Genomic DNA, 25961 nt, shown 5'->3' on the forward strand with positions numbered 1-25961 from the left:
CTGCTCCGAAAAGAGAGGCAGCTGTGCGTGAGGCGGATCAGCAACGGCTCCACGCAGCAGGGGTACACGGAGCCGAAGGACGGGGAAGGCTGACAGGCAGTAACCGGGGAGGACCCACGGGCACGAGAGCAACAGGAGCAGTAGCCAGGAAGCAAAAAGCCCCAGGTCTCGTTAAAGACACAGCAAGCGGGTCAGTTTCTAAAGGCATATCATTTTCAGCACGTATTAACTGTAAGTAAGATCTCGGGAGATACATAGAGATTAACTGCTCTATGTCCGAGTTTTTTCATCAGTAAAATGAAGATCAGTGTCGCTACTTCCTCGGTGGTCGTGAAGATTAAATGAGTTAATAGAGATATGCGAGGAGCTCATAAGAATGTCTGGACATGTAAGAGCTCAGTGAGTGCTGGCTGTTAGGGTCCTGAGGGAGGGCAGAAGAGGGAGAGGGAGCTGGGAAGGTACTTGGGGTGAGATCTAGACTGTGGTGGGTCAGGGAAAAAGGAGTAGAAAGATCTGGAATCTATTAGAAGTGAAACCAACAGTGATTGGAAAATTATTGGATGAGTAAAAGAAGGGGGAGGAAGGGGTTAAAAATGAACCTAAGTAGGGGAATGGGGAAAATTTTGTTTGAAGGAAAGAAATGATAAGAACTGAATCAGCTCAGTGCCCACCTTGTGCCAGGAAGAGTCCTTAGTGGCCCTTCACGCAGCCCCATAGAGTGGCTCTGCCATGTCATCATTCTACATAGGCTCCCTGGGAAGCCTGACGACAACCCCAGAGAGGGGATGAGGTTGATAACAGGTCAGTGACCCAGGAAGCTACAGGCAGCAAGTCCAGGGACGCTGGCCCTTAGGAGGTGCGGGGAGGCGAGGGTGAGAGAAAGGCAGAGAGAGAAAAAGGAAAAACAGAGGCGCAGAGATGGAGAAAGAAAGTCTGAGATTCGGAGAGGCAAAGAAGGGGAAGGGAGAGAATAAGATCTGGACGGGAAGGAAGGAGGGTGGGGAGAGATAAACAGAGAGAGAAGAGAGACAGAAAAAGGAGGAGATGAAGGGAGAGAAGGAGCAGGAAGGAAAGCAAGGACCGAGACAAAAGGAAGACTTACTTGCCAATACCCCCACATCCCTGGGGGCGGCACCCAGATCCTGGAAGGTACTCCCCTATCAGGCCCCTTAGCTTGGGGACGAGTGGGTAGAGTGACCAGGGACAATAAATATTCACACTGTCCCAGAGAACTGTCTTTCTTCTCTGACTGGAAGGGTCTCTGGCTGTGGGGCTTTTCAGGATCTCTGATTCTTCCCCTGCCTGCTTTCAGTTCAGGGAGAAAAACTCAGCATGACTTGGTTCTACTGCACGAGGCAAGAACATGTCCCTAACGGAGGGCTCACCTCACATCTCATTCCATTTCCAGCACTGGAGGCTCCATCCCAACACGGAATCTCCTCCCCCCTTCATTCCATTACTCCATTATTTAATTGCCTAAACAACATCAAGATACAATTTAAAGTTTTCAGATGACCCACCGACTCCAATGAATAACTCTGCTTTTAAGAGAGAGACCTTCCCTACCAGCTACGACCTCTCAGCCTGGGCCCCTGATAACCTCGGTCTTGACTTCCCTGATGCTTACAGAGAACTGACACCTTCTCTCTTGTGTGGCCTCAATTTATAGCCATCGTGCCGCAGAAAAGTAAAACTAGACTTACAGATCACCAAGACCTCCTTTCTCAATTGGCAGATGAGAGGAGAGGAGAGATACAAGTGTCTACTTGCTCACCTGTGCCAGCGGGTCACAGGGAGAGCCGGTACTAGGACCCGGGTGAATGATGTAATAATGACAAAGGAGTAAAAAGCTACCACCGTGTAATGTCTCGTGAGCTAATGGCAGTGACCGTGATCCCTGCTATAACTCCTGACGAGCTGTCATTTTCACCCGACACCCTTCTAACGGTGAAAGTGAGGAGCAGGAAGGAGCCTCCGCAGACGCCATCTCTGTTGTCCTCTCCCACTTCCTCGCTCCCGCCTCTCCTTCTCCAGAGTTCCATTTCCCTTTAATGTTCTCGTTCTCTAAAGACCAGAAGGATTCTAGGATTCGAATGTAACTCTTGAAATTACCTCCAGTAAAGTGGCCCTACGAGCTCAGGTCTCCCTCCGACCATCTCTCCCCCAGGCCTGCTGTCCACGGCCCGGCAGCTGGACCGAGAGAACAAGGATGAACACATCCTGGAGGTGAGTAATGATGTTGAACCTGCTCAGGATTCGAAAGCTGCCTGAAGGAGGCCAGGCTGGAGCTGAGCCAGGCCTGAGGGCCACATGCGTGTCTCCAAACTCTGTGGCTGAGGAGGGTGCTAGGCTCAGGGAAAACTTGCTACTTAAGTGGAGCCCTGCTGTGGTAGGTAGTGAAGACTCTTAGGGTCTTTGTTGGCTCTTTAGCACTGTGAAGGGAAAGAATCTGAAACCATGTCCAGGCTGGGCAAGAAGCACTGATTGATTAATAATGCCTGCAGTGAGTACAGGAAGAAAGAGCAGTACACATGTGCTATGCGCTTGAGTCTGGGTTCCAGCCATTCTCATGATCCACAGAGAGTCACTCAAGGTCAAATACCAGGTCAGTAACAGAGCCAGGATGAAAACCCAGACCTTTGACTTCTAGATCTGTGCTCTTTCTAGGATGTCTCTAAAATCACCTCAGCATCCCTGCCTGGTGCCCATTCCAGTGAGAGGCATCGATCTTGACCAATCAGAAAGACTCTAGTTATGCCCCCTCCCGAGCCTTCCATAACTGATGAACAGGCATCTCTCTTCCACTCTTAAAGACATCAGGTGGTAGGGATACGTATTCCTCAGCAAAACTGAAATAAACTTTTCTTCCTAGGCTCCCTTACTCTGCACATTCCCTCTGTAAGAAACTAGGAAGCAGCAAACTAGGAACTGGACTTCTAGACATTGAAGCATTCTCCACAGATCAGTAGAGACATTTATCTTTAAAGAGCAAAATATTTTCAACATTCAGGACTATTTAGAGTAGAAATGTCCTGTCTAGTACTCTTGGGGTCACCGATGCATGGGACAATTTGCCTCTACGTGAAATACTCCCTGATTTTGAAATTGTTTTAGTGTCTTTTCTCTCACTCTGGATTTCATTTCATGCATCGAGCTGCCCATCTGACTCAAAAGGTACCACCCGCTCCTTCATAAAAATCTTCTCATTTGTTTTTTCTAACCTCCAGTAGCTTAAAGAAACTGGAGAACAAAACACATGAGAATTACAAGCATATAAAAAGTAAATGGTCTCCAAGAAACGGCCCATTGGCCTCCTGAAGCGCCAGCTTTGGTCTAGAGCATCTGTGACTTTGTCTTCTTCCAGTTCTTTCTGGTTTCTTTCTCTGTTCTTACTGGCTTTCCTGTGGTAAGGTTACCAGAGAGCTGGGTTCCAAGTAGGTGAGGTTAAGATAACAAAAATCACAAGCATATACGAAAGAACAGACCGGCTGAGAGCGGTAGGGTTTCAGTGGGTGCGCCACACACAATCGCTGCTTTGCATTTGGCAACTCATGCTGGATTCTGTCCCCAGGTGACTGTGCTGGACAACGGGAAGCCCTCCTTAAGGTCCACCTCCAGGGTGGTGGTGTGCATCTTGGACGTCAATGACAACGCCCCTGTGTTCTCCCACAAGCTCTTCAATGTCCGCCTTCCAGAGAGGCCGAGCCCAGTGACCCCTGGGCCTGTGTACAGGCTGGTGGCCTCAGACCTGGATGAGGGTCTCAATGGCAGAGTCACCTACAGCATCGAAGAGACTGACAAGGAGGGCTTCAGTATCGACCCAGTGACGGGTGTGGTGTCCTCCAGCAGCACCTTCACAGCCGGAGAGTACAACATCCTGACGGTGAGCAGTGGATGGAGGCCGCGGAAGGGCAGTGGCATAATCGGTTAGGGATTTTCTTAGAGGATACAGGAGGAGGGGAAGAGGGAGGTGGTGCCCCAAGAGAGACTGGGAGCCCCGACTTCAGTCAAAGGACCAGAATTCTGGACCTTTCTCTTTGAAGGCAATAAGGTCCTTGCCTGGCAAATCTGCTCTATTCTCAGATATAAGGATTTGGGGTGAGTAGTGGGGGCTTCAGAAAGCCTGGGTTCTAATCTTAGCTCTGCCATTTTACGGCCGTGTGGCTGGCCTTGGACACGTCATTTAACCCCTTTGTGCCTTTGTTTTATCATCTGTAAAATGGGGCTAAGAACATTTTCCTTATAGGAAGCCCATATAGCAAAGGGTTAGGGTGTGGGCTCTCATGTCAGACAGCCTAAATCCAATACAGCCTGATCGCCAGCCGGGCAGAGAACCCCAGGCAGGTGAATTCACCTATGCAAAAGTGAGGTGATAATGTACCTCTCTCGGGGCTGTACTGCATATTAAATTAGATATAGATAGTGCTCTTAGAGCAGGGCCTTATAATAGTGAAAGCTCAATAAATTGTAGTTTATTATATTAATGGTTATGGGGAAGGATAAAGGGGCCAGGTATGTAAAGTCTGGTTTAAAAACTAACACACTGTAAGCCTTCAGTTAAAAAGTGACTTTGATTAGATTTTCACTGCTCATGAGGTTCTTGAACACAGGTTACGTGTCTTGTTTACTACTGTGCCTATGGCAACTAGCACGGTGCCTGTTTACAGTAAGCCCTCAACTGTGTGTCTAATGAATGAACGAGTGAACGGGAAGCCAGCTCAGTCAGTCACATGGCACCCTGTTTCCGGGCTGGCCACCTGGGTCTTCTTGTTTCTTGAACCCAACTCTACAGACAAAGCCTCAATTTCAGTTTCGGCTTCTTTTCAGATCAAAGCAACAGACAGTGGGCAGGTACCACTCTCAGCCAGTGTCCGTCTACACATCGAGTGGATCCCCCAACCCCGGCCCTCCTCCATCCCAATGGCCTTTGACGAGCCCCACTACAGCTTTACAGTCATGGAAACAGACTCTGTAAACCACATGGTGGGGGTCATCAGTGTCGAGGGCCGACCCGGCCTCTTCTGGTTCAACATCTCAGGTGAGGGCCCAAGGAGGACCGGCCTCTCTCATCCTTATAGACCAGCTCTAGTCCTCATGGTATGATCTTTCTGAGCCCTCCCAAGGTCATGCTCCCTGGCAGCTCCTCTTTTGACCATGAGTGGTGATTGCTTCTTCCCTGGTTCTCTGCGGGAGCGAGTGGTAAAAGCACCACTTCTGCCAAACTTTCCTTCCAAACCGGTTATCATCTCAGGTGGAACCTCCATGGTCTGAGTTAGAAAGTACTTCAGTTATCCCAAATGCCTGGGAGATTTAAGAGGGTGGTCCAGGGGAACTCAGAAGAGAAAGTACAAGTTTTGTGCTTCCTCTTCTGCTTCCATGTGAAAATCAGTGTGAGCCGACTTCACTAACCACAAGCCTGAGGCCAGCTGTACCCTGGTGCCATGCTTAATTTTTTAGTTCCAGGTTCTATCCTCAAAATCAGGGGACGGTATCCATTTTCATTGTGGGAGACACTTGGTTCCAAGCTCTGATGGCCCTCTCTGAAACTCTTTTCTGTCTCTAAACCAAGATTTTGTTAAAACATCTGGTGGTGGTGGGGGTGGGGCACAGACTCCTCTGGGAATTAATGAACATTTAGGCCCTCTTCCCAGAAAGTTGCACGCATAAACACACAAACATAAATTTACATACAAATTTAGGTGTTTCGTAGACTCTCTAAAATCCAGTCAGGGTTTCCAGGTTAAGAATCTCTAATCTAAGAGTTTTGGCACCACATGAACCATGGATTCCTGTTATAGTTTTCCGGCCTGGTTCAGAGATAGGATATGCATTCGTCCTAAATTTTCAACCTCCTAAATTTGCATATAGTTCTGATTCACTGCTCTTTTTCACTTTGGCTTTTTTTTCTTTTCTACAGAATTAATACACGTACTCTAAAAAACATTTAGAAAACACAAATGAGTGCAGAGAAGAGACTAAAAATCACCTAAACTCCCACTAATCAGAAGCTAATCCACTGTTACAATTTAGATGTGTTTCCTTCTGGTCACTTTTTTTCACATACACACACACACTCTCTCTCTCTCATATTAAAATATTGTTTTCTAATTTTCAAAAATATATGTGAACATATTTCCATGTTGCTAAACAGAGCTCTGTTTAGTAGACATTTAAAGAGCTGTAAGATAATTCTAAATTTTGGATTCTTATAGTTTATTAAATCAATGCCCTCTTGTTGAGTAGAGTTATTCTCATTTTTTTCCCTGTGTATAGGCACCTTTAGACCATGCAAACTGCCTATAAGCCACAAAATAAGACAGCTATTACTTCTGCATGTTTCAATTCTAGTAGCAAAATGCATTTTGTGGCTAATTGTGGTCTTCCTCTGGGACTTTCAGTCTTTATAAATTGACCTTTTTCTGTATCATCACTTGAATCTCGATAATAATTTGACAATACTTAACGAGATAAATTACAGCTTTTGCAACCCCTGGGAGATAAAATTTCAGCCTGTCACACAGATATCATACTATTTCCGAACAGTCTTAGAATCCCTGATTCAGGTTCTTCCTTGAATGCTCACAGACCCTCCAACCAAGATTAGCATCCACTACTACCTCCCATAAATTTGCCAGCCAAACCCCACGTTGTGCTCCTGCTAAGTCACTGAGGTTGTGTGTGCTTCCCCCCAACTCGCACTGCAGGTGGGGACCAAGACATGGACTTTGACATTGAGAAGACCACAGGCAGCATCGTCATCGCCAAGCCTCTCGATACGAGGAGGAAGTTGAGTTATAATCTGACCGTGGAGGTGACCGATGGATCTCATACTATTGCCACTCAGGTTAGAGGCATCAGCTGGGGAACCCCAAGCTGAAAGAGGATGGGAGGCCTCCTTGGTTGGAATGAGTGCTGAATTAGAATCAAGATTCTGCATCCCAGTCTTATCTGATCCATTCTCTGCTTCTGTAATCTTGACAGAATTCTTGTTCCCACTGGGGATCTCTGTATAATGAGGGAGTTTGTCTAAATTAGCAGTTTTCAATTAAAGATAGAATACTCCAGGGATGAAGAATGATGGTCAGGCAAGGGGGGCTTTGGATTTCTACTCTGGCTTCGGTCAAAGTTTTATCTGTTTCATATACTGCGGTTTCAAACAAAATTTTATTTAAAAAAGTCTTTCAACAAAAATTCTGATTGCATACTATCTGAAAGTCCTGTAATTTTGAAAATTTTATCATTGATTCAACACTTACTTGTTGAGAACTGTGCATCAGGCACTGTGCTAGGCACATATAATATGGTGGAGAACCAGACACACAAGGTCCTTGACCCCCTGGAGTTTATGGTCTACCTTCTCTCTCACTCACCTACCTAGGTCTATATCTTCATGATTGCCAACATTAATCATCATCGGCCCCAGTTTCTGGAAGCTCATTATGAGGTCAGAGTTCCCCAAGACACACTACCTGGGGTTGAGCTCCTTCAAGTCCAGGCCACAGATGAAGACAAAGGCAAGGGCCTCATCTACACCATACATGGCAGCCAAGACCCGGAAAGTGCTAGCCTCTTCCAGTTGGACCCAAGCAGTGGTGTTCTGGTAACTGTGGGGAAATTGGACCTGGGCTCAGGGCCCTCCCAGCACATGCTGACAGTTATGGTGAGTTCACTGAAAAATCAGGTAAGGATGTACTTGCATGTGAATGTGTGGAAGTGGATGCTTGGAGGCATGCTGAAAGTTCCCTTTCTCCTGATGGGCCAGGAGTATTGATGCTCATAATAATAGTCCATAAGATGAGTTGTGACATTTCATAGCCTGCCAGAGGTACCTTCCATAAAGGATGCTTGGGAGTGAAGAAAGAGATGGGACAGCTGCCAAGAGAATTCCAGCAACCTTGAACTTGCTCCAAATATCTCCCAACAGTTCTCTCCCTGCTCTGTGACTGCATGACCACAATGTGGATTCACATAGTGTCAGAGCTGAGAGGGACCCAGAGACCATCCCACCAAGAGCAAACAATTAGGATCAGAGGAGCCAGTTACACAGGGCACAAAATTTAAGGAGGGCTCTTTCTCAGGGTCTTGTGCCTGAACTTTAATAACTCCGAGAGTGAGCGCCTCCTCCTTAAATTTATGCCCTACATGCCTCATTCGCTTCACTCTAGTCCAAACCTTGATCCTATCCATTTCTCTTATCTTACGCCTGAAGTCCATAGAAGAAGAGAGATATACTCAAAATCATGCAGGAACCAGAATCAGAGTTCAGGCTTCCTGACTCAAGGCTCAGGGTTCTTACATATTTATCATCTTCTGGGCACATTAACACATATTAAAGGCTCTAAGAAGTCCTGCAGCAAATAAAACTAACTTCATTTAATTTAGCGCTGCCTAAATTTACTTAATCATAGAATGTTTTTCCCTTCCTTGTGTATTATGTTAACATCCTAAGAGCTAATATTCTCTGAGAGCTAATTTGGAAAATACTATTTCTCTGTTTACTTCTTCTTTTCTCTCAACATAGAATTACACATTAAAATAGCTAAGCCTAATAATAATTAATGAACTTATTTTAAAAGAAAAAAAGCATAAATGAGAGCAAAATTTAAAGGAATACAGAGAGTTATAATTGGGTATATTTCTCATTGGCATTTCATTGACCTTAATCTAACACTGCCTTTCCCATTCCATCTGCTGCTCACCCCACTGCCCCTTTGGGCCCATAGGTCAGAGACCAGGAGATGCCCATCAAGAGGAACTTTGTGTGGGTGTCCATTCAGGTGGAGGATGGAAACCTCCACCCACCCCGCTTTACCCAGCTCCACTACGAGACAAGTATTCCTGACACCACAGCCCTCGACACAGAGCTGCTCCAAGTCCGAGCCATGGATAGTGACCGGGGAGCCAATGCTGAAGTCCACTACTCCTTTCTGAAAGGTGAGAGGCCTGGCTATGAGTCCAGAACATGAGGACAGAGGCTTTGGTAATAAGGAAGAGCACCAAAGCCATACACTTGCAAGTTAATCAAGGGTTTAGCTCTCTAAACTTTGGTGAATTATCATCCTAGAGCCATTCCCTGGGATTATAATCATCTAAATTAATGCAATTCCTAAGATGATAAGAGCAACATTAAGGGACTGCTCGTGTTATGGGAGACTTCACAGGTGTATTATATAAAGCCATCAAAAACGATACACATAGAGGATTCTTATGAAGTTTATGCCACATTTTCAAATGTAACCTTTGTGCCTGTATAAAAGAAGGGACCTATAAATACTTTAAAAGATGTATGGAATAGTTTTAGAAGTAATTTTAATTTTCTGCTAAGAATACATCATGATTTTGTATCTCTTATTTAGTTTTCTTCATCTTAAAAATGAGATAGCATTACTTGTGCCAGAAAGTCTTTGTAAAAGATTCAAAGAGAAAATGCATGTTAATATATGTTGTAAACTGTAGATTATACAAATGCCAGAGGTTATTGCTATCATTGATAAGTGTTAATTATAGGTAATTAATGTAACAAAGTGTTAATATCTAGTTTCCCATTAATTTTTAATGTTTGATAATTCATATTTAATAATTATTATCTTTAATAATAAATACTGCAGAGAGCTGGATGCTATGGAAGGACAAAGATGAACATGACTTGCTCTCTATCTTAATAGAGCATAATGTTTGTTTATTGCTTTGGTAATAAACAAGTATCTCATATACTTTCGGGAAATCAGAGCTTTTTAAATATTTTTTTTTAAGAAAAAAAAAAACAAATTGTTATCCCTGAAAAACAATACTACACATTATAACCCATTAATTGCTTACTTTTTGTAATTTATGAAGTGCAATAACATTTTTTTCTCATTTTATCTCATTGACAACCCCATTGATGGAGGTACTAATTTTATTTTATAGATAAGATTTATTTTAAAATATTCTTCTGTGTATAGAACTAACACATGTTCATTTTTAAAACAAAGAAAACACAGAAAAGTATAAAGTAAAAAACGGCACTCAGCCATAGTTTTTCTAACACTTGCTACTCTTTGGTTTTACTAAAGAGAAAAAAAGGTCTCAGGCTCAGACCCTTTAGCAAGCACTGATTTTATCCAAATTTTAATATGATGTTTTCCATTGACTTGTTTTTATGGTTACCTCTGATTTGTGGCAAGCAATAATGATTTTCTTTTTCAAGTAACAATATAAGGTTGCCTATTGAAATATTTCAAAATTTAAAAAGGAACCAATTTAAAGGAAAATAACCTTTAAGTAATAATGTAAAATAGTATAGGTAGTGGCTGGATATAGAAAAAATTATAAAGGCAGTGTGGGAATGCCCGAAGTTTAGGAAATTCAGGTGTGGTGGAAATGGTGTTTGATCAGGAGCCCTCAAGATCTGGGTCCATCCAGTCCCTCCTCGCTTTACTCCTTGCCACTCACTCCTCAAGCCTGACGAGGACTTTCCCACACTACATGGGGAGTAGACAAGCTGGTTTTTTAAGTCTCTACCAATTTCGACAATTTATGAGTCTATATTTATAATTTTCATCTTCCAAGTATACAAACAAAGGTATTAAAAGTTATGTAAAGGATGGTTAAAAATTCTGTATACAGCAACTAAAGTTTTTCCTATAAAAGGCATCACCGAAATACAGGGTGGAATGTGCTTTTTCTATAAAGTATAAGTCTCCTTTCTTTGCTTCAAACACCGACTGCAGCTTTGGTTTGTAGCTTCACGTTATGACCCAAAGACTTAGTGATCATTGAAACTTCCATTTATGGAGCACCTACTATGTGCACCATGTAAGGAATTTTATAAAATATATATCTACCCTATGCACTATATCGTAACTAGATCCAGGGTGGTGTGGGATGTGAATTTTGTCATGTCCAAATGTTATGGCTTCTTTACTAATCCGGAAAGCCTAGTTGGTACCTCTTGAGAATGTGATGAACTTCAGTTTGTCTTGTCTTTTGTTTCAGGGAACAGCGAGGGTTTCTTCAACATAAATACCCTCCTAGGCATCATCACTCTAGCCCAGAAACTTGATCAGGCAAAGCATGCCCGGTATACTCTGACAGTAAAGGCAGAAGATCAAGGCTCCCCACGGTGGCATGACCTGGCTACAGTGATCATTCATGTCTACCCCTCAGAAAGCAGCGCCCCCATCTTTTCAAAGGCCGAGTACTTTGTAGAGATTCCTGAATCAATCCCCATTGGTTCCCCAATTCTCCTTGTCTCAGCTACAAGCTCCTCTGAAGTCACCTATGAGTTAAGAGAGGGAAACAAGGATGGTGTATTCTCCATGAACTCGTATTCGGGCCTCATTTCCACCCAGAAGAACTTGGACTATGAGAAAATTTCATCTTACCAGCTGAAAATCCGAGGCAGCAATATGGCGGGAGCATTTACTGATGTCATGGTTCTTGTTTACATCATTGACGAAAATGACAATGCTCCCATGTTCTTAAAGTCGACTTTTGTGGGCCAAATTAGTGAAGCAGCTCCACTGTACAGCATGATCATGGATGAAAAAAACAACCCCTTTGTGATTCGTGCCTCTGACAGTGACAAAGAAGCTAATTCCTTGTTGGTTTATAAAATTTTAGACCAAGAGGCCTTGAAGTATGTCGAAATTGATCCCAGCATGGGAACACTATCCATCATATCAGAGATGGATTACGAGAGCATGCCCTCTTTGCAATTCAGCATCTACGTCCATGACCAAGGAAGCCCCATCTTATTTGCACCCAGGTCTGCCCAAGTCATCATCTATATTAGAGATGTAAATGACTCTCCTCCCAGGTTCTCAGACCAAATATATGAAGTAACAGTAGTGAAGCCCATCCATAGGGGTATGGATCTCCTCGAGGTGTGGGCCAGCGATGATGACTCGGAAGTCAATTACAGCATCAAAACAGGCAATGCTGATGAAGCTGTTGCTATCCATCCCATCAATGGTCGCATATCTGTGTTGAATCCTGTTCTCTTGGGACACTCTCGGGAACTCACCATCAGGGCTTCTGATGGCCTGTACCAAGATACTGCACTGGTAAAAATTTCTTTGACACAAGCTCTTAACACAAGTTTACAGTTTAACCAGGATGTCTACAGGGCATCAGTGAAAGAGAATTTGCGGGACAGAAAGGCATTGGTGATTCTTGGTGTCCAGGGAAATCATTTGAATGACACTCTTTACTTCTTCCTCTTAAATGGCACAGATATGTTTTGTATGGTCAAGTCAGCAGGTGTGTTGCAGACAAGAGGTGTAGCATTTGACCGAGAACAGCAGGACACTCATGAGGTGGCAGTGGAATTGAGGGACAATCGGACCCCTCAGCGGGTGGCTCAGGCTCTGGTCAAAGTGTCTATTGAGGATGTCAATGACAATCACCCTGAATTTAAGCATCTGCCTTATTACACAATCATCCAAGATGGCACAGAGCCAGGGGATGTCCTCTTTCAGGTATCTGCCACTGATCAAGACTTGGGGGTAAATGGTGCTATCACATATGCATTTGCAGAAGATTATACATATTTTCGAATTGACCCATATCTTGGGGACATATCACTAAAGAAACCCTTTGATTATCAAGCTTTAAATAAGTATCACCTCAAAGTCATTGCTCGGGATGGAGGAACTCCATCCCTCCAGACCGAGGAAGAGGTACTTGTCATCGTAAGAAATAAATCCAACCCACTGTTTCAGAGTCCTTATTATAAAGTCAGAGTGCCTGAAAATATCACACTCTATACTCCAATTCTCCACACCCAGGCCCGGAGTCCAGAAGGACACCGTCTCATCTACAACATTGTGGAGGAAGAGCCTTTGATGCTGTTCACCATTGACTTTAAGACTGGTGTTCTAACAGTAACAGGCCCTTTGGACTATGAGTCTAAGACCAAACATGTGTTCACAGTCAGAGCCACAGACACGGCTCTGGGGTCATTTTCTGTAGCCATAGTGGAAGTCCTGGTGGAGGACATCAATGATAATCCTCCCACTTTCTCCCAACTGGTCTACACCACATCAGTCTCAGAAGGCTTGCCTGCTCAGACTCCTGTGATCCAACTGTTGGCTTCTGACCAGGACTCAGGGCAGAACCGTGATGTCTCCTATCAGATCATAGAGGATGGCTCAGATGTTTCCAAGTTCTTCCAGATCAATGGGAGCACAGGGGAGATGTCCACAGTTCAAGAGCTGGATTATGAAGCCCAACAGCACTTTCATGTGAAGGTCAGGGCCATGGATAGAGGAGACCCTCCACTCACTGGTGAAACTCTCGTGGTTGTTGGTGTGTCTGACATCAATGACAACCCTCCAGAGTTCAGGCAACCTCAGTATGAAGCCAATGTCAGTGAGTTAGCAACTTGTGGACACCTAGTTCTCAAAGTCCAAGCTCTTGATCCCGACAGCAAGGACACCCCACACCTAGAGTACCTGATTCTTTCTGGCAATCAGGACCGGCACTTCTCCATTAACAGTTCATCGGGAATAATTTCTATGCTGAACCTTTGCAAAAGGCACCTGGACTCTTCTTACAATTTGAGGGTAGGTGCTTCTGATGGGGTCTTCCGAGCAACTGTGCCTGTGTATATCAACACTACAAACGCCAACAAGTACAGCCCAGAGTTCCAGCAGCATGTTTATGAGGCAGAATTAGCAGAGAATGCAAAGGTAGGAACCAAGGTGATTGAGTTGCTAGCCATAGACAAAGACAGTGGTCCATATGGTACTGTAGAGTATACCATCATCAATAAACTAGCAGGTGAGAAATTCTCCATAAACCCCCTTGGCCAGATCACCACTCTACAGAAACTGGATCGGGAAAATTCAACAGAAAGAGTCATTGCTATTAAGGTCATGGCTCAGGATGGAGGAGGAAGAGTGGCCTTCTGCACTGTGAAGATCATCCTCACAGATGAAAATGACAATGCCCCACAGTTCAAAGCCTCTGAGTACACAGTGTCCGTCCAGTCCAATGTCAGTAAAGACTCCCCAGTTATCCAGGTGCTGGCCTATGACGCAGATGAAGGTCGAAATGCAGATGTCACCTACTCAGTGGACTCGATCGAGGACTTGGATGAAGAGATCATTGAAATCAACCCAACCACTGGTGTTGTCAAGGTGAAAGAGAGCCTGGTGGGATTAGAAAATCGAGCCTTTGACTTAAAAATCAAAGCCCAAGATGGGGGGCCTCCTCACTGGAACTCTCTGGTGCTGTTACGACTTCAGGTGGTTGATAACGAAGTATCCTTGCCCAAATTTTCTGAACCTCTGTATAGTTTCTCTGTATCTGAGGACCTTTCAGAAGGGTCTGAAATTGGCTCTGTTAAAGCAGTGGCAGCTCAAGATCCAGTCATCTATAGTCTGGTGAAGGGCACCACACCAGAGAGCAACAGGGATGGTGTCTTCTCCTTGGACCAAAACACAGGGGCTCTAAAGGTGAGGAAGGCCATGGACTATGAGTCCACCAAATGGTACCAGATCGATTTGATGGCACATTGCCCCCATAACGACACTTACTTGGTTTCCTTGGTGACTGTCAACATCCAAGTGAAGGATGTCAATGACAATAGGCCTATATTTGAGGCTGATCCATATAAGGCTGTCCTCACTGAGAATATGCCAGTGGGGACCTCAGTCATACAAGTGACTGCCAATGACCAGGACACTGGAAATGATGGCCAAGTGAGTTACAGGCTGCCAGTGGACCCTGAAAGCAATATCCATGAGCTCTTTGCCATTGACAGTGAGACCGGCTGGATCACTACACTCCAGGAACTTGACTGTGAGACCCGCCAGACCTACCACTTTTATGTAGTGGCCTATGACAATGGCCGGACCATCCAGCTATCTTCTCAGGTCCTGGTAGAAGTTTCCATTACAGACGAGAATGACAATGCTCCCCAATTTGCTTCTGAAGACTACAGAGGATCTGTGGTTGAGAACAGTGAACCTGGTGAACCTGTGGCCATTCTCAAAACCTATGATGCTGATATATCTGAGCAGAACAGACAGGTCACCTGCTACATTACAGGTAAGGATATCTGTCTCAGAATGGAGGCATTGGGGTACATTGAAAGGCATTCAGTAAGACATGGGTTTAAGGCCTGGCTCTGCCACTTATTAACAGTGTGACCTTAGGTAAATCACTGAACTTCCCAGAACCTCAACTGCTCCATTTATAGACTTGGCATGCCTGTTCTCATTCACCCGACAGGAATACCAGTAAAATCTAACTAGAAAAAGTTTTGAGAGCTCCCTGTAGTTTTGTAAAGAGGATCTCTTATGACTTCAGGTGGAGTGGACAGAATATAAGGGAGATATTGTAACCGTTCTCAGCTTCTGGGAGATGCAGAAGGCTGCATCAACGGTTATGTGATCCATGAAAGCTCTGTTAAGTGACTGCCCTTTAGAGTAGTATTTTACCTAGAGCAAGTTGTAGGTGGTAGAAAATGCTTTTTCGTCAATCACAGAACCTAAGTGTTAGACTGAAAACATCTCCTTAGATATGATTCCAGCCCAATCCCCTCATTTCACACACGTGAGAACCAAAACCCAGATAGAGGGAGAAACTCACACGGCAAGCTTATGTCAGGGCTGGGATTAAAATCACATTCTGCCATCTGCTTTCTTCAGTGGATACCTATTGCAAACCTGAATTACCCCAATTCCTGTCCAATAGCTGAAACAGCCAACCAATGGCAAAAAGAGTATTTGATTCTCAGTGTTCCTTCCCCTGTCTTCAAGGTGCCATGTCATCCCATTCCCATAGACATGGTTCCTCTACCTATCACATCTGTCTACAGGAGAGTTAATCAATCTGAAGTTCCAACTAAGAATCATAGAATCCTGAAGTCAGATCCTGGATCAGAGCTGTTTGAAATATGGAGTTTTAGGGAAATAGAATCTCATCATCTTATAATACCAGACTGTTAAAAATACAAAAGTCTTAAAATCTCTGAATAATAAAATAATGTCAATGTATCATCTACTCTTAGAATAGCTGAATCTTGGAACTGTGGAATCTTGGAATCTCAGAAATCCATCTCCCCTACCAGTGACTGGAGTCAAGGAAAGATGACGCAGAAGCAAACCTGCTGATCATCTGACTCTCCACTTACTCTGTGTCCTCAATTGTAAACTAAGACCTCAGAGAGTTTAGTGTTGTTGATCACTTTCCACCCCTCCATTGTTGAACAGATACTAAAAAGTTCTTGTATAGAATTAAAATTTGCTTCCCTTTAACTTCCTCCAAATTCTTCCAACGCACAAAAAATAAGAAACCTGTCCCTCAGCCACATATTTTGGAGCGGTGCTTCTTGCAGTGATGATGTGATTTAACAGCAGGACATGGCTGTGCTTCACAATACCAAATAACTGACTCAGTGTAGAGCTGTGGGTCCCTAGTCAAGGGAGGAAAATTTTGTTTTTCCCAGCAATCCCAGAAGTGTCAGGTGAGCTGCCACTTGTGGCACAAGACCTGGTTCATTCCTGTTGCTCGGCTTCTGGAATCTTTGTTTCACATTTTTAGAGGGAGACCCCTTGGGCCAGTTTGGCATCAGCCAAGTTGGAGATGAATGGAGAATTTTCTCGAGGAAGACCCTGGACCGTGAGGACATGGCCAAGTACTTGCTCAGAATCACAGCTTCAGATGGCAAGTTTCAGGCTGCAGTCATTGTGGAGATCTTCGTCCTGGACATCAATGATAACAGCCCTCAGTGCTCACAGGTGAGAGTCTGGTGAGGGGTGGGTGGGAGTGGAAGCAAGGAAGCTGGAGCTAAGGGCAAGAAGAAGGAGAAGGACTCAGGGGACCAACTCTTAGGCTGGCCATTACTGACCACACCTGCCCTTGCTTCTTCCCAGCTGGCCTTGGACTAGTGCCTTGGGCAAGGTCATTCTAGGTAATTCTTTGACCTCCCCCTAGGGATGTCACCAAGCTCTTTAGGACCTATGGTTCATACCTCTCCCCTAAAACTCCTACAAAGGCCCATTTCTCTGTAAAACATACCCAGAAGTAAATTAACTCTTTCATTCTCCAAACACAGTCTGCCATGCCCAATGGGAAACCCCCTCCACTGCATGGTTCAGCTTGTTAGCGTGGATCATTACCAAATATATCCACAGAGACCTGCCCCCATGTGTGTGTGTCCATCTTTCCTCTCCAATCTCTCTCTCTCTCTCTCTCTCTCTCTCTCTCTCTCTCTCTCTCTCTCTCTCTCTCTCTCTCTCTCTGTTTCTGTCTCCTTCTGTCACGTTGCCTCTCTCTAGACCTAAGTGTAACTCCCTCAATTTCCCTCTTCTTTGTCTTCCATCTTCAGCTTCTCTATACCGGCAAAGTTAGTGAAGATATAGCTCCAGGACACTTCATTTTGAAAGTTTCTGCAACAGACCTGGACTCTGATACCAATGCTCAGATTACGTATTCCCTGCACGGCCCTGGAGCAGATGAATTTAAACTAGATCCGCATACAGGTGGGTTTCCTGAGCTGCAGGATTGAGCCAAGACCTTATTCACTGAATACCAAGTGCCCAGTACTATGATAGGTTCCTTAGGGGAAGAAACAGGAATTCACTTATCTATCCATCCATCCATCCATCCATCCATCCATCCATCCACTCAGCAAACATATATTGGCGCTATGTGCTAAGCATTGCACTAGATGCTGGGGACATAATCAATATGCTAATAAGACAAGATTGGCCTTTATAATCTAGTAGGAAATGCAGTCATTGAAACAGTGGTTTAAATGTACTGAGTTAAGAAAAAATGCAGACGTTTAAGAGGAGTTTTTATGGAAGAATTTGATTTAGGGATAGGAGTGGGATTAAGTAAAACCTCTCTGAATAAAGACATTCTATGTGAGGCTTGAGGACATATAGGAGTTAGCCAGGGTAGATAAAGGAGTAGTAAGTAATAGGAATAAATATTCGAGGCAGGAGAATTTATACAAGGACCTTGTTTTGGAAAAGAGTGTGCACATCAGGACCTGATGGAAGGCCAAAAACTGATGCACAGAAAAGGAGAGAGGACAAAGGATGAGACCCTCAGGATAGGGGCACCTAATCCCACGTTTAGAGCCTTTGACAAATTTAGGCAGGTGAGCATCAAGGTCAAAGATAAAATCTCAAGATGCATATTCTGCAGACTGGGATAAAACTTCACAGTATTATTATAAATATTGGAGATAAAGCTTGTGGAACCCTAGCCCTCGTCTGGCACATAATAAGAGTTCGATAGATGTGGTTGCCATTGTCATTTTCATTAGTTAAGGGACAAAGCAGAAAGCAGGAAGCAGACAGCCCTGCAGGACAGACCACGAATACCGGGGAGAGGTTGGGCTGTGACAGTCTGGTGGAGAAGGCAGGGTGGGTCTGCTCCCTTTGGAAGAACAGCCCGCAGAGATGGGATCCCTGTCCTGATCCTGTAGGGGAGGGCGTGGGGATGGACAGCACAGAAGGCCCTGGGCATGGAGGGCCAGCTACCAACACTTGGCTCGGAACCAGTAGCCTTGGAGATTCCTGAGCAGGGAGGTGGCAAGTGAGAGTAGTGTCCCAGGAAGCTGTCTGGATAGACAGAAGATAACATTGTCCTTCCTGACCCCAGTGTGGGCATGCTGAGTCATCCCAGGTGGGTTACTTGATCGCTCTCTGCTGTTATTTGTTCAGCTGCAGGGTGACCAGTGGGGCCTTTAAAAATGGGTGGTTTCTCTAAATATGAACATGATAAATGCTCATTGTGCAAAAATTCAAACAATGTAGGTGCAAATTATGCAGAAATTGGAAAGTCTGAAAAATAAGCAGCCCAAAGATAAGCACTCTTGGTATATATTCTTTCTGACTTATTTTCCACACAGCTCCAAATCTCTATATCACATATCAATATCTTAGATAAATTAGCAAGGTAATGCATAAAGCTCTATCATAATTCCTTCTTGGTTGCAGGGTATTTTACTGTATGGCTAAAATAATATATATTTAACCAGTCCTTCTTCGAAAAACATAGATGATGTTTTCAATATGGTGCTATTATAAACGATGCTGCAGAGAATATCTATTGGGTTGATTATTCTACAGGATGTATTCCTAGAATTGTGGGCCAAAGGATAAATATATTTTATGTGTTGTTAGAAATTGCCTAAATGTTCTTTGAAAATGTTGTGCCTCTTTGTACTTTGTTGGCGTGGATCTCAGGTTGATGATGGGGTGCTGGAGTGAGTTTAGGAGAATTAGAGAAGTGAGCAGGTGCAAGGGATAGAGGTTGAGCTTCTTCCCTAACCACACATATGCAGGGCTGACTTCTTTTCTCTGGGACAAAACTCTGCGTGGCTGGCTTTGTCTCACACTGATATCTAGAAAGTATGTGCTGGGATCACGTCGCCCAGAAAAAGCTTACCTGTTGTCATTTCTCTGGCCAGGGGAGCTGACTACACTCACAGCCCTAGACCGAGAGAAGAAGGATAGCTACAGCCTTGTTGCCAAGGCAACGGATGGAGGGGGCCAATCTTGTCAGGCAGATGTGACCCTCCACGTGGAGGATGTGAATGACAACGCCCCCAGGTTCTTCCCCAGTCACTGTGCTGTGGCTGTCTTTGACAACACAACAGTGAAGACCCCCGTGGCCGTGGTATTGGCTCGGGATCCTGATCAAGGTGAGAATAAGGATTGGAAGCCATTTGCTCACAGAGTCACCTTGGGCAAGGGTTTGGCTCTGGGACTGGTAAGTCTGTGGACACTTAAGAGTAAAAAATGTTTGTCCACAAACTCCATACCTAAGTGCTATGCGACAAAAGATTTTGGCAATCTTTTGAGGCCGAGACAGGGCACTTCACCCTCATTGTTTCTCACTGCCACTTATACCTAGAGCCCTTTCAAACCTGTCTTATCTTTTAACCCCAAGGACATTTTGAATACAAACATTTAATCTGAAATACAACAATCAGAAATATTCAACCGATTAATTTGCCACAAGAAAGGAATTTTGGGCATGTACTCCATTAAGTCTTTTTAAATTCCTTGATCAATTTTCTATACAATGAAGTGGAATCATTTTCAATTTTTTACATTTTAACCTTAATGATATCATTTTTATTAGGGTTAATTCTTTTCTTTGAAAATTTACAAAGCAAATTTGATTCATTCAGGGGTATTTGTTCTATATTGTACAATGATATCTTCTGCCATCATTAAGTGTTTTATTGTGGTTTATATACACACATACACACACATATATGACATGTACATATGTCTGTATATGTGTGTGTGTCCAATTTTCTTGATTCAAATTTTATAATTGAGGTAGGGTAAAAAAATGCCCTCAGGTCAAAATAGCTAGATCAATGTAGGATATGACAATGATTACAATGATGATAAAAGTGAGATCAAAATACCCTGCTCTGACACCAGCAAAGAAAATTTAACACTTCCTAGAGGAAGTGAGCTTTAGCTTGTCGGTGAAGAGGTGAGAGATTTTGGAGGGCTGCAGGGGTTCTAGGGAGGACAAAGAGTCAGTGCAAATGCATCTAATGGCTACAAGGCCCTGTAAATGCTCAGTAAGCCAGAGCTTGCTCACCTCTAGGGACAGGAAGCTCCCTACTTCCTGGGCAGCCCTTCCTTTCATGGAACCTCAGGTAATTATCAACTGCTATCTGTTTGTTGCTGAGAACCATCAGTCCAGGTCCTACCTTCCACAGCCACACAGATCTCCTAGACCTTGACCCATGACAGCCCTTCCAAGACTGGGAAGTGGTGACTATCTGCTCCAGCCCCAACCTTCCCTCCTGGGGTGGAGGAACCCTAGTGGCTTCAATTTCATGTTTTCAATCCCACCTCCCTTCTAGGACACATCCCTTGACCTTGCACCAGTTTACCATTAACCCTTCGAACGACCTCGCTCTTCCCGCAGGCAGCAATGCTCAGGTGGTTTACTCTCTGACTGACTCTGCGGAAGGCCACTTTTCCATAGAGGCCACCACAGGCGTGATCCGGCTGGAGAAGCCGCTGCGGGTCAGGCCACAGGCAGCACTGCTGCTCACTGTCCGTGCCTCTGACTTGGGCACGCCGACCCCGCTGTCCACACTGGGCACCGTCACGGTCTCTGTGGTGGGCCTCGAAGACTACCTGCCTGTGTTTCTGAACACCGAGCACAGTGTGCAGGTGCCGGAGGACACTCCACTTGGCACAGAGGTGCTGCAGCTGGCCACCCTCACTCGCCCGGGTGCCGAGAAGACCGGCTACCGCATGGTCAGTGGGAATGAGCAGCGAAGGTTCCGCCTGGATGCCCGCACAGGTGAGAGAGCCAGCCCTGAGGCAGCCCCTGGGCACATGCGCATGCGGGGTCTCGCGGGACTTTTGGATTCCTCACACACAGCATTTTTGCCCCTCGAAGCCCCCAGTGGCCATCCTCCTTTGGCCCTTTCTTCACTCTGCATCTCGCCCAGTACCAGGTTCCTTCTGCACCCTGGGGACAGCGTATGTGGAATCACCCTCATTTCCCCACACCTCCACCCAGGACCCTCGGCAACCCACTCTCCTGCCACAGTTTACGGCTTCAAGTCTCAGCTCAGCCCCAGCTCCAGGACGCTGAAGCCACCCACCCTTCTTGGCTGCACGGGTAGCAGCACTTACTAGAATGTGGGGCTTCAGCAGCCCAGGGCAGGCTGCCTGCTTCCCTCCTAGTGCCCCACCGAATACCCTGGCACTCCTGAATTTCCCCTTATTTTAATGGAGAGAGAAAGAGAGCTAGGAAGCCATCTCTCACCTTTCCTCCTAGCAACAGAAGGGTCTAGTCGGACTCACAGAACCTCGTGGAAAGGCCCCAGAAGCTCCCCAGGTCAGGCCATGCCCCATGTGGACTCATCCCCACATCCCCATGCTCTCTACCCTCTAAAGTCGCCACCTTATGGTTGAGCAATATTTTTTTAAAGTTTATATTATGAAGAAGTTAAACATATTAAAAAATGGAACAATAGAAACTACCTGTTCCTATCACCCAGCAGCAGGAATTATCAAGACAGACCAGAGTGGTTTCATCTTTACCTGTCATATCTCACATCCCCGCATTGCTGAGTTATTTTAAAGCAAATACCAGACATCATATCGTTCTGTTTATAAATACTTCAGAGTGTATTTCTAAATGATAAGGAATCCTTTTGCAAACATAACCACAATGCCATTATCACACCTAAAAGATAATAATCCCTTAATATTGTCTAATACCTAGCCAGATAATTTTTCAGATTATTTTATAAATGTCCTTTAGAAAGTGGTTTGTCGACATCCCCCAAATGTTTACATATTGCATTTGGTTTATACGCAACATCTGAAGTCTCTTAATCTCTAATGTTTATTCCCCCTGCCATTTATTTCATGAAAAACCTGGGTCGTGTGTCAGGAAGATTTTTTAAATTTCGGATTGGCTAGCTGCATCTTTATGATGTCATGTAACATATCCCTCTAGCCCCTCCCTATAAGTGACATTTGGATCAAAAACCTTCATCAAGTTCAAGCTCAATTTTTGGCACAATGCTTTGTAGACAATGCTGGGCTGTCCTTTGCACTATGTTGGGAGGCTGTCTGATTCTTTTTCTGAGGTCACGATGGTCAGTGGGCTCAGAGTTGTCAGCCTGATTTATCCCATATGAAGTTCTTCATCGGTTCTTCTTCTAATGGTTTTAGCAGCCTTTGATGATTATTTTATAGATATATTATTTCATTTGGAGCTGCAAAATGGTGATTTTCTGTTCCTATCATTCCTACTAACTGGAATTCTTTTTTTTAAGACTTAAAAAAATTTTTTTTGTAATAGTAGTCAATTTTATTTGTTTATTTTTCCTCCTCCCTCCCCCTCTGGTAACCACTACTCCATTGTCCATGTCCATGAGTCTCTGTTTGTCCTATTCATTTGTTGCTTTTAGGTTTATATCTCACATATAAGTGATGTCATGTAATTTTCAACTTTTTCTGTCTGGCTTATTTTGCTTAGTATGATTATTTCAAGGTTCATCCATGTTGTTGCAAATGGCAGTATTTCATCTCTTCTTATGGCTGAGTAATATTCCATTGTGGAATTCTTTTATAAAGAAGGGTTTCCTATCATTAACTAGCTGGTTATCCAGGAAGAGCAGGAAAAACTTTTGGTATTTTCTTTTCCAGTTTTAAGAATAATAAATCTACATTCTAACAATTTGTTGAACAACTTTGAGTATTATAAGACCATAATCTAACATCTGTCTTTCACTAGCTGAATGAGCTTGGGCAGGTCACTTAGCTATTGGGAGCATCAGGTGACTCACCTCCAAAATGGGGATCACTTTTTTCTGTTCCATATAGTTATTATAGATCTACGTGAGATAGATTTAATGTTATAGATTTAAATGAGATTTTAATAAAATATTACAAAAATAAATGAGGGAAATACTGCTGTTGAGAATAATTAGGGAAATGAAAGGAGATGGAGGGGGAGAAGAAGTAATGGAAAAGGGTAAATAAAGAGGGAGATGAAAGAGAAGATGATGGAGGAGATGATGGAGGAGATGATGGAGGAGATGATGGAGGAGATGATGGAGGAGTTCTGTCTCCCCCAACCCTATTGACCTGCCTCTCCTGGGTTTTGTCTCAAGACCCCTCAGCCCTTTGCCTTTGTGGCCCCAACTGCCTCAATGCTCCCATTACTTCTTGTTTCTTTAGGGATTTTGTACGTCAACAGGAGCCTGGACTTTGAGACAAGCCCCAAGTACTTCCTGTCCATTGAATGCAGCCGGAAGGGCTCTTCCTCCCTCAGTGACATGACCACAATTGTGGTCAACATCACTGACACCAACGAACACCGGCCCAGATTCCCCAAGGATCTGTACAGTGTGAGGGTCTTGGAGAATGCCATCGTCGGTGATGTCGTGCTCACAGTAAGGATCTGCAATTTTGTCCTTTTGGGGGCACGGACTCGGGTGGATTCTTATCTCCTCTTCCTTCAGTTATCTATGAGCACTGATTAGTTTATCAATAACTACAGTATAGACTTGACTCTGACTTGTAGCCACTTGGCCAAACTATCTCTCATGACGAAATGTATCAGGGACATGTTTGATAAGATCTAGATCAAGTACTGACAGAATGGGGCATGGGAGAGGCTCCAGAAAACCGCTAGAGGCTCCAAAGCCTGGGAAGAGCCTGGTCACAATGCATGACATGGAGTGTCAGTGTGGGAGGGGAGGAGACACCAAATAACACCTCTTTGCATTGAAACATGTAATTGCTCCCAACTGCACGGAGGGAAACTCTGTATGCCCATCTTCACTCTGCCTTCCAGTCTTATCCCCTTCCATTCCCTACATGCTCCCAAAGCTCCAACCACAAAGGAAGCTGTGCCTTTCCCCAGACGTCCTCTGTACTTTCACCCTTCTGAGTTCATACTGTTTCCTCTGCCTGGAACAGGGGCTCCACTCCCAGAAGCCCTCCTTTTCTTTCAAGGCTTCATGAATCCTTTTTAATCTCCCCAGCTGGAATTTATCACTGCATTTCCTATGCTCTCATAAAGCTGATCATACTTTGCCCCCAGATGAGAAGTATCCATAAAATTAGACACTAAGTTTCCTGTGGGCATATTCATTTTGCCACATTCCTCACCTCCTAGCACAGGACCTAGCACCCTGTCAGTATGAGTCAATGAGTAAATGAATTAATGAATGGATAAATGAGTGAACCATGACATATTGAAATTCATACTAGGATGTGAATTAGGAGATTCCTTTGGCAAGAAGGACTCCACAGTCATTGTGGCAGGGACATATCTGTGCCCCTTACACTCCCACGGGCCAAGATTCCTTTCTGGCCCCTCCTGCTTCCCCATTCACAATCATCGCCCACTTCTACTGCAGGTGTCAGCTACTGATGAAGATGGACCCCTAAATAGTGCCATCACCTACAGTCTGGTGGGAGGAAACCAGCTCGGGTACTTTGACATCCACCCCAAGAAGGGAGAGCTACAGGTGGCCAAGGCCCTAGATTGGGAACAGGTGAGTCATGCGGGTGGACCACAATCTGAACTCTTCAGAGCAGAAGAGAGCCCCACTGCAGGTCCAGAGGATAAATCGAGGTCAACATCCCATGCTGACACTTCCAGACCTGCTCTTAGTGTCTCCTACTTGTCTTCTCTGTGGGATCTCTGTGTCCTACTAGGCCAAAGGCAGGAGAGAGGGCGAGTAATCCTTAACCTTCCCTAAGGAGCTCAGGCCAGCTTCTCACTACTGACTAGGGATCACTAGATCATTATAACAAGTTATTTATTGAGCACCTGCTCTGTGCCAGGAACATTCTTAAGTGCTTTGCTAAGTGCTTTGCATACATTGTGCCATTTGTCCTTAAAATAATCCTAAGAGGTAGGTCCTGATATCACCCTCACAAAAGTTTAGTCACTTTCCCATGGTCTCTCAGTTAGTAAATGGCTGAACTGGAAATCAAACCTATTTCTGCTTGACTCCAGAACCTGGGCCCTAAAATGCTATGGTTGGGCAATGGGGGTGGGCATAGGGAAGTGTCTCCATCTTATTTTTCTGAAAACATTAGTGATGAGCTAGAATACAGAATTGAGGGGTCTTGTTGCTAACTCTCCACTGGACATCTTGCTATATAGATTTCTAGCTATTCTCTGAGGCTCCGAGCCACAGATAGTGGGCGGCCCCCACTCCATGAGGACATAGACATCGCTATCCAAGTGGTTGACGTCAATGATAACCCACCGAGATTCTTCCAGCTCAACTACAGCACCTCTGTCCAGGTACGCTTGAGCTTCCAAAGGTATCATAAACCCACCCTTCATTCATTTCTTTCCTCGTGGAGGGTGCTCATCACTTGTATTCGTCCACCTGAACAGTGGCTGTGATCTTGCACTCAATTAGATTGACAAAGTCAACAACTAACTCACAGGCAGACAGAATGAATGAATGACAGCTCAAGGTGAAGGCA

The 25961-nt window shown here is 44.5% G+C and overlaps 1 protein-coding gene across 2 annotated transcripts in view; it reads left to right on the forward strand.

Annotated features, from left to right (window-relative positions):
- FAT2 (FAT atypical cadherin 2) overlaps positions 1-25961 on the forward strand; it is a 70631-nt gene that overhangs the window by 26966 nt on the left and 17704 nt on the right. For both annotated transcript variants that reach the window (XM_016118750.2, XM_016118752.2), the window contains exons 4-17: positions 2168-2226; positions 3572-3883; positions 4828-5038; positions 6705-6844; positions 7379-7660; positions 8724-8934; positions 10978-15036; positions 16534-16730; positions 17321-17474; positions 19418-19651; positions 20905-21288; positions 23688-23902; positions 24875-25012; positions 25630-25773. In XM_016118750.2, coding sequence (XP_015974236.2) covers positions 2168-2226; positions 3572-3883; positions 4828-5038; positions 6705-6844; positions 7379-7660; positions 8724-8934; positions 10978-15036; positions 16534-16730; positions 17321-17474; positions 19418-19651; positions 20905-21288; positions 23688-23902; positions 24875-25012; positions 25630-25773 — 6740 coding nt within the window. The remainder of the gene's footprint in view (positions 1-2167; positions 2227-3571; positions 3884-4827; positions 5039-6704; positions 6845-7378; positions 7661-8723; positions 8935-10977; positions 15037-16533; positions 16731-17320; positions 17475-19417; positions 19652-20904; positions 21289-23687; positions 23903-24874; positions 25013-25629; positions 25774-25961) is intronic.

The sequence above is a fragment of the Rousettus aegyptiacus genome, unplaced genomic scaffold, assembly GCF_014176215.1.
Source record: "Rousettus aegyptiacus isolate mRouAeg1 unplaced genomic scaffold, mRouAeg1.p scaffold_m13_p_7, whole genome shotgun sequence".
NCBI lineage: Eukaryota > Metazoa > Chordata > Mammalia > Chiroptera > Pteropodidae > Rousettus > Rousettus aegyptiacus.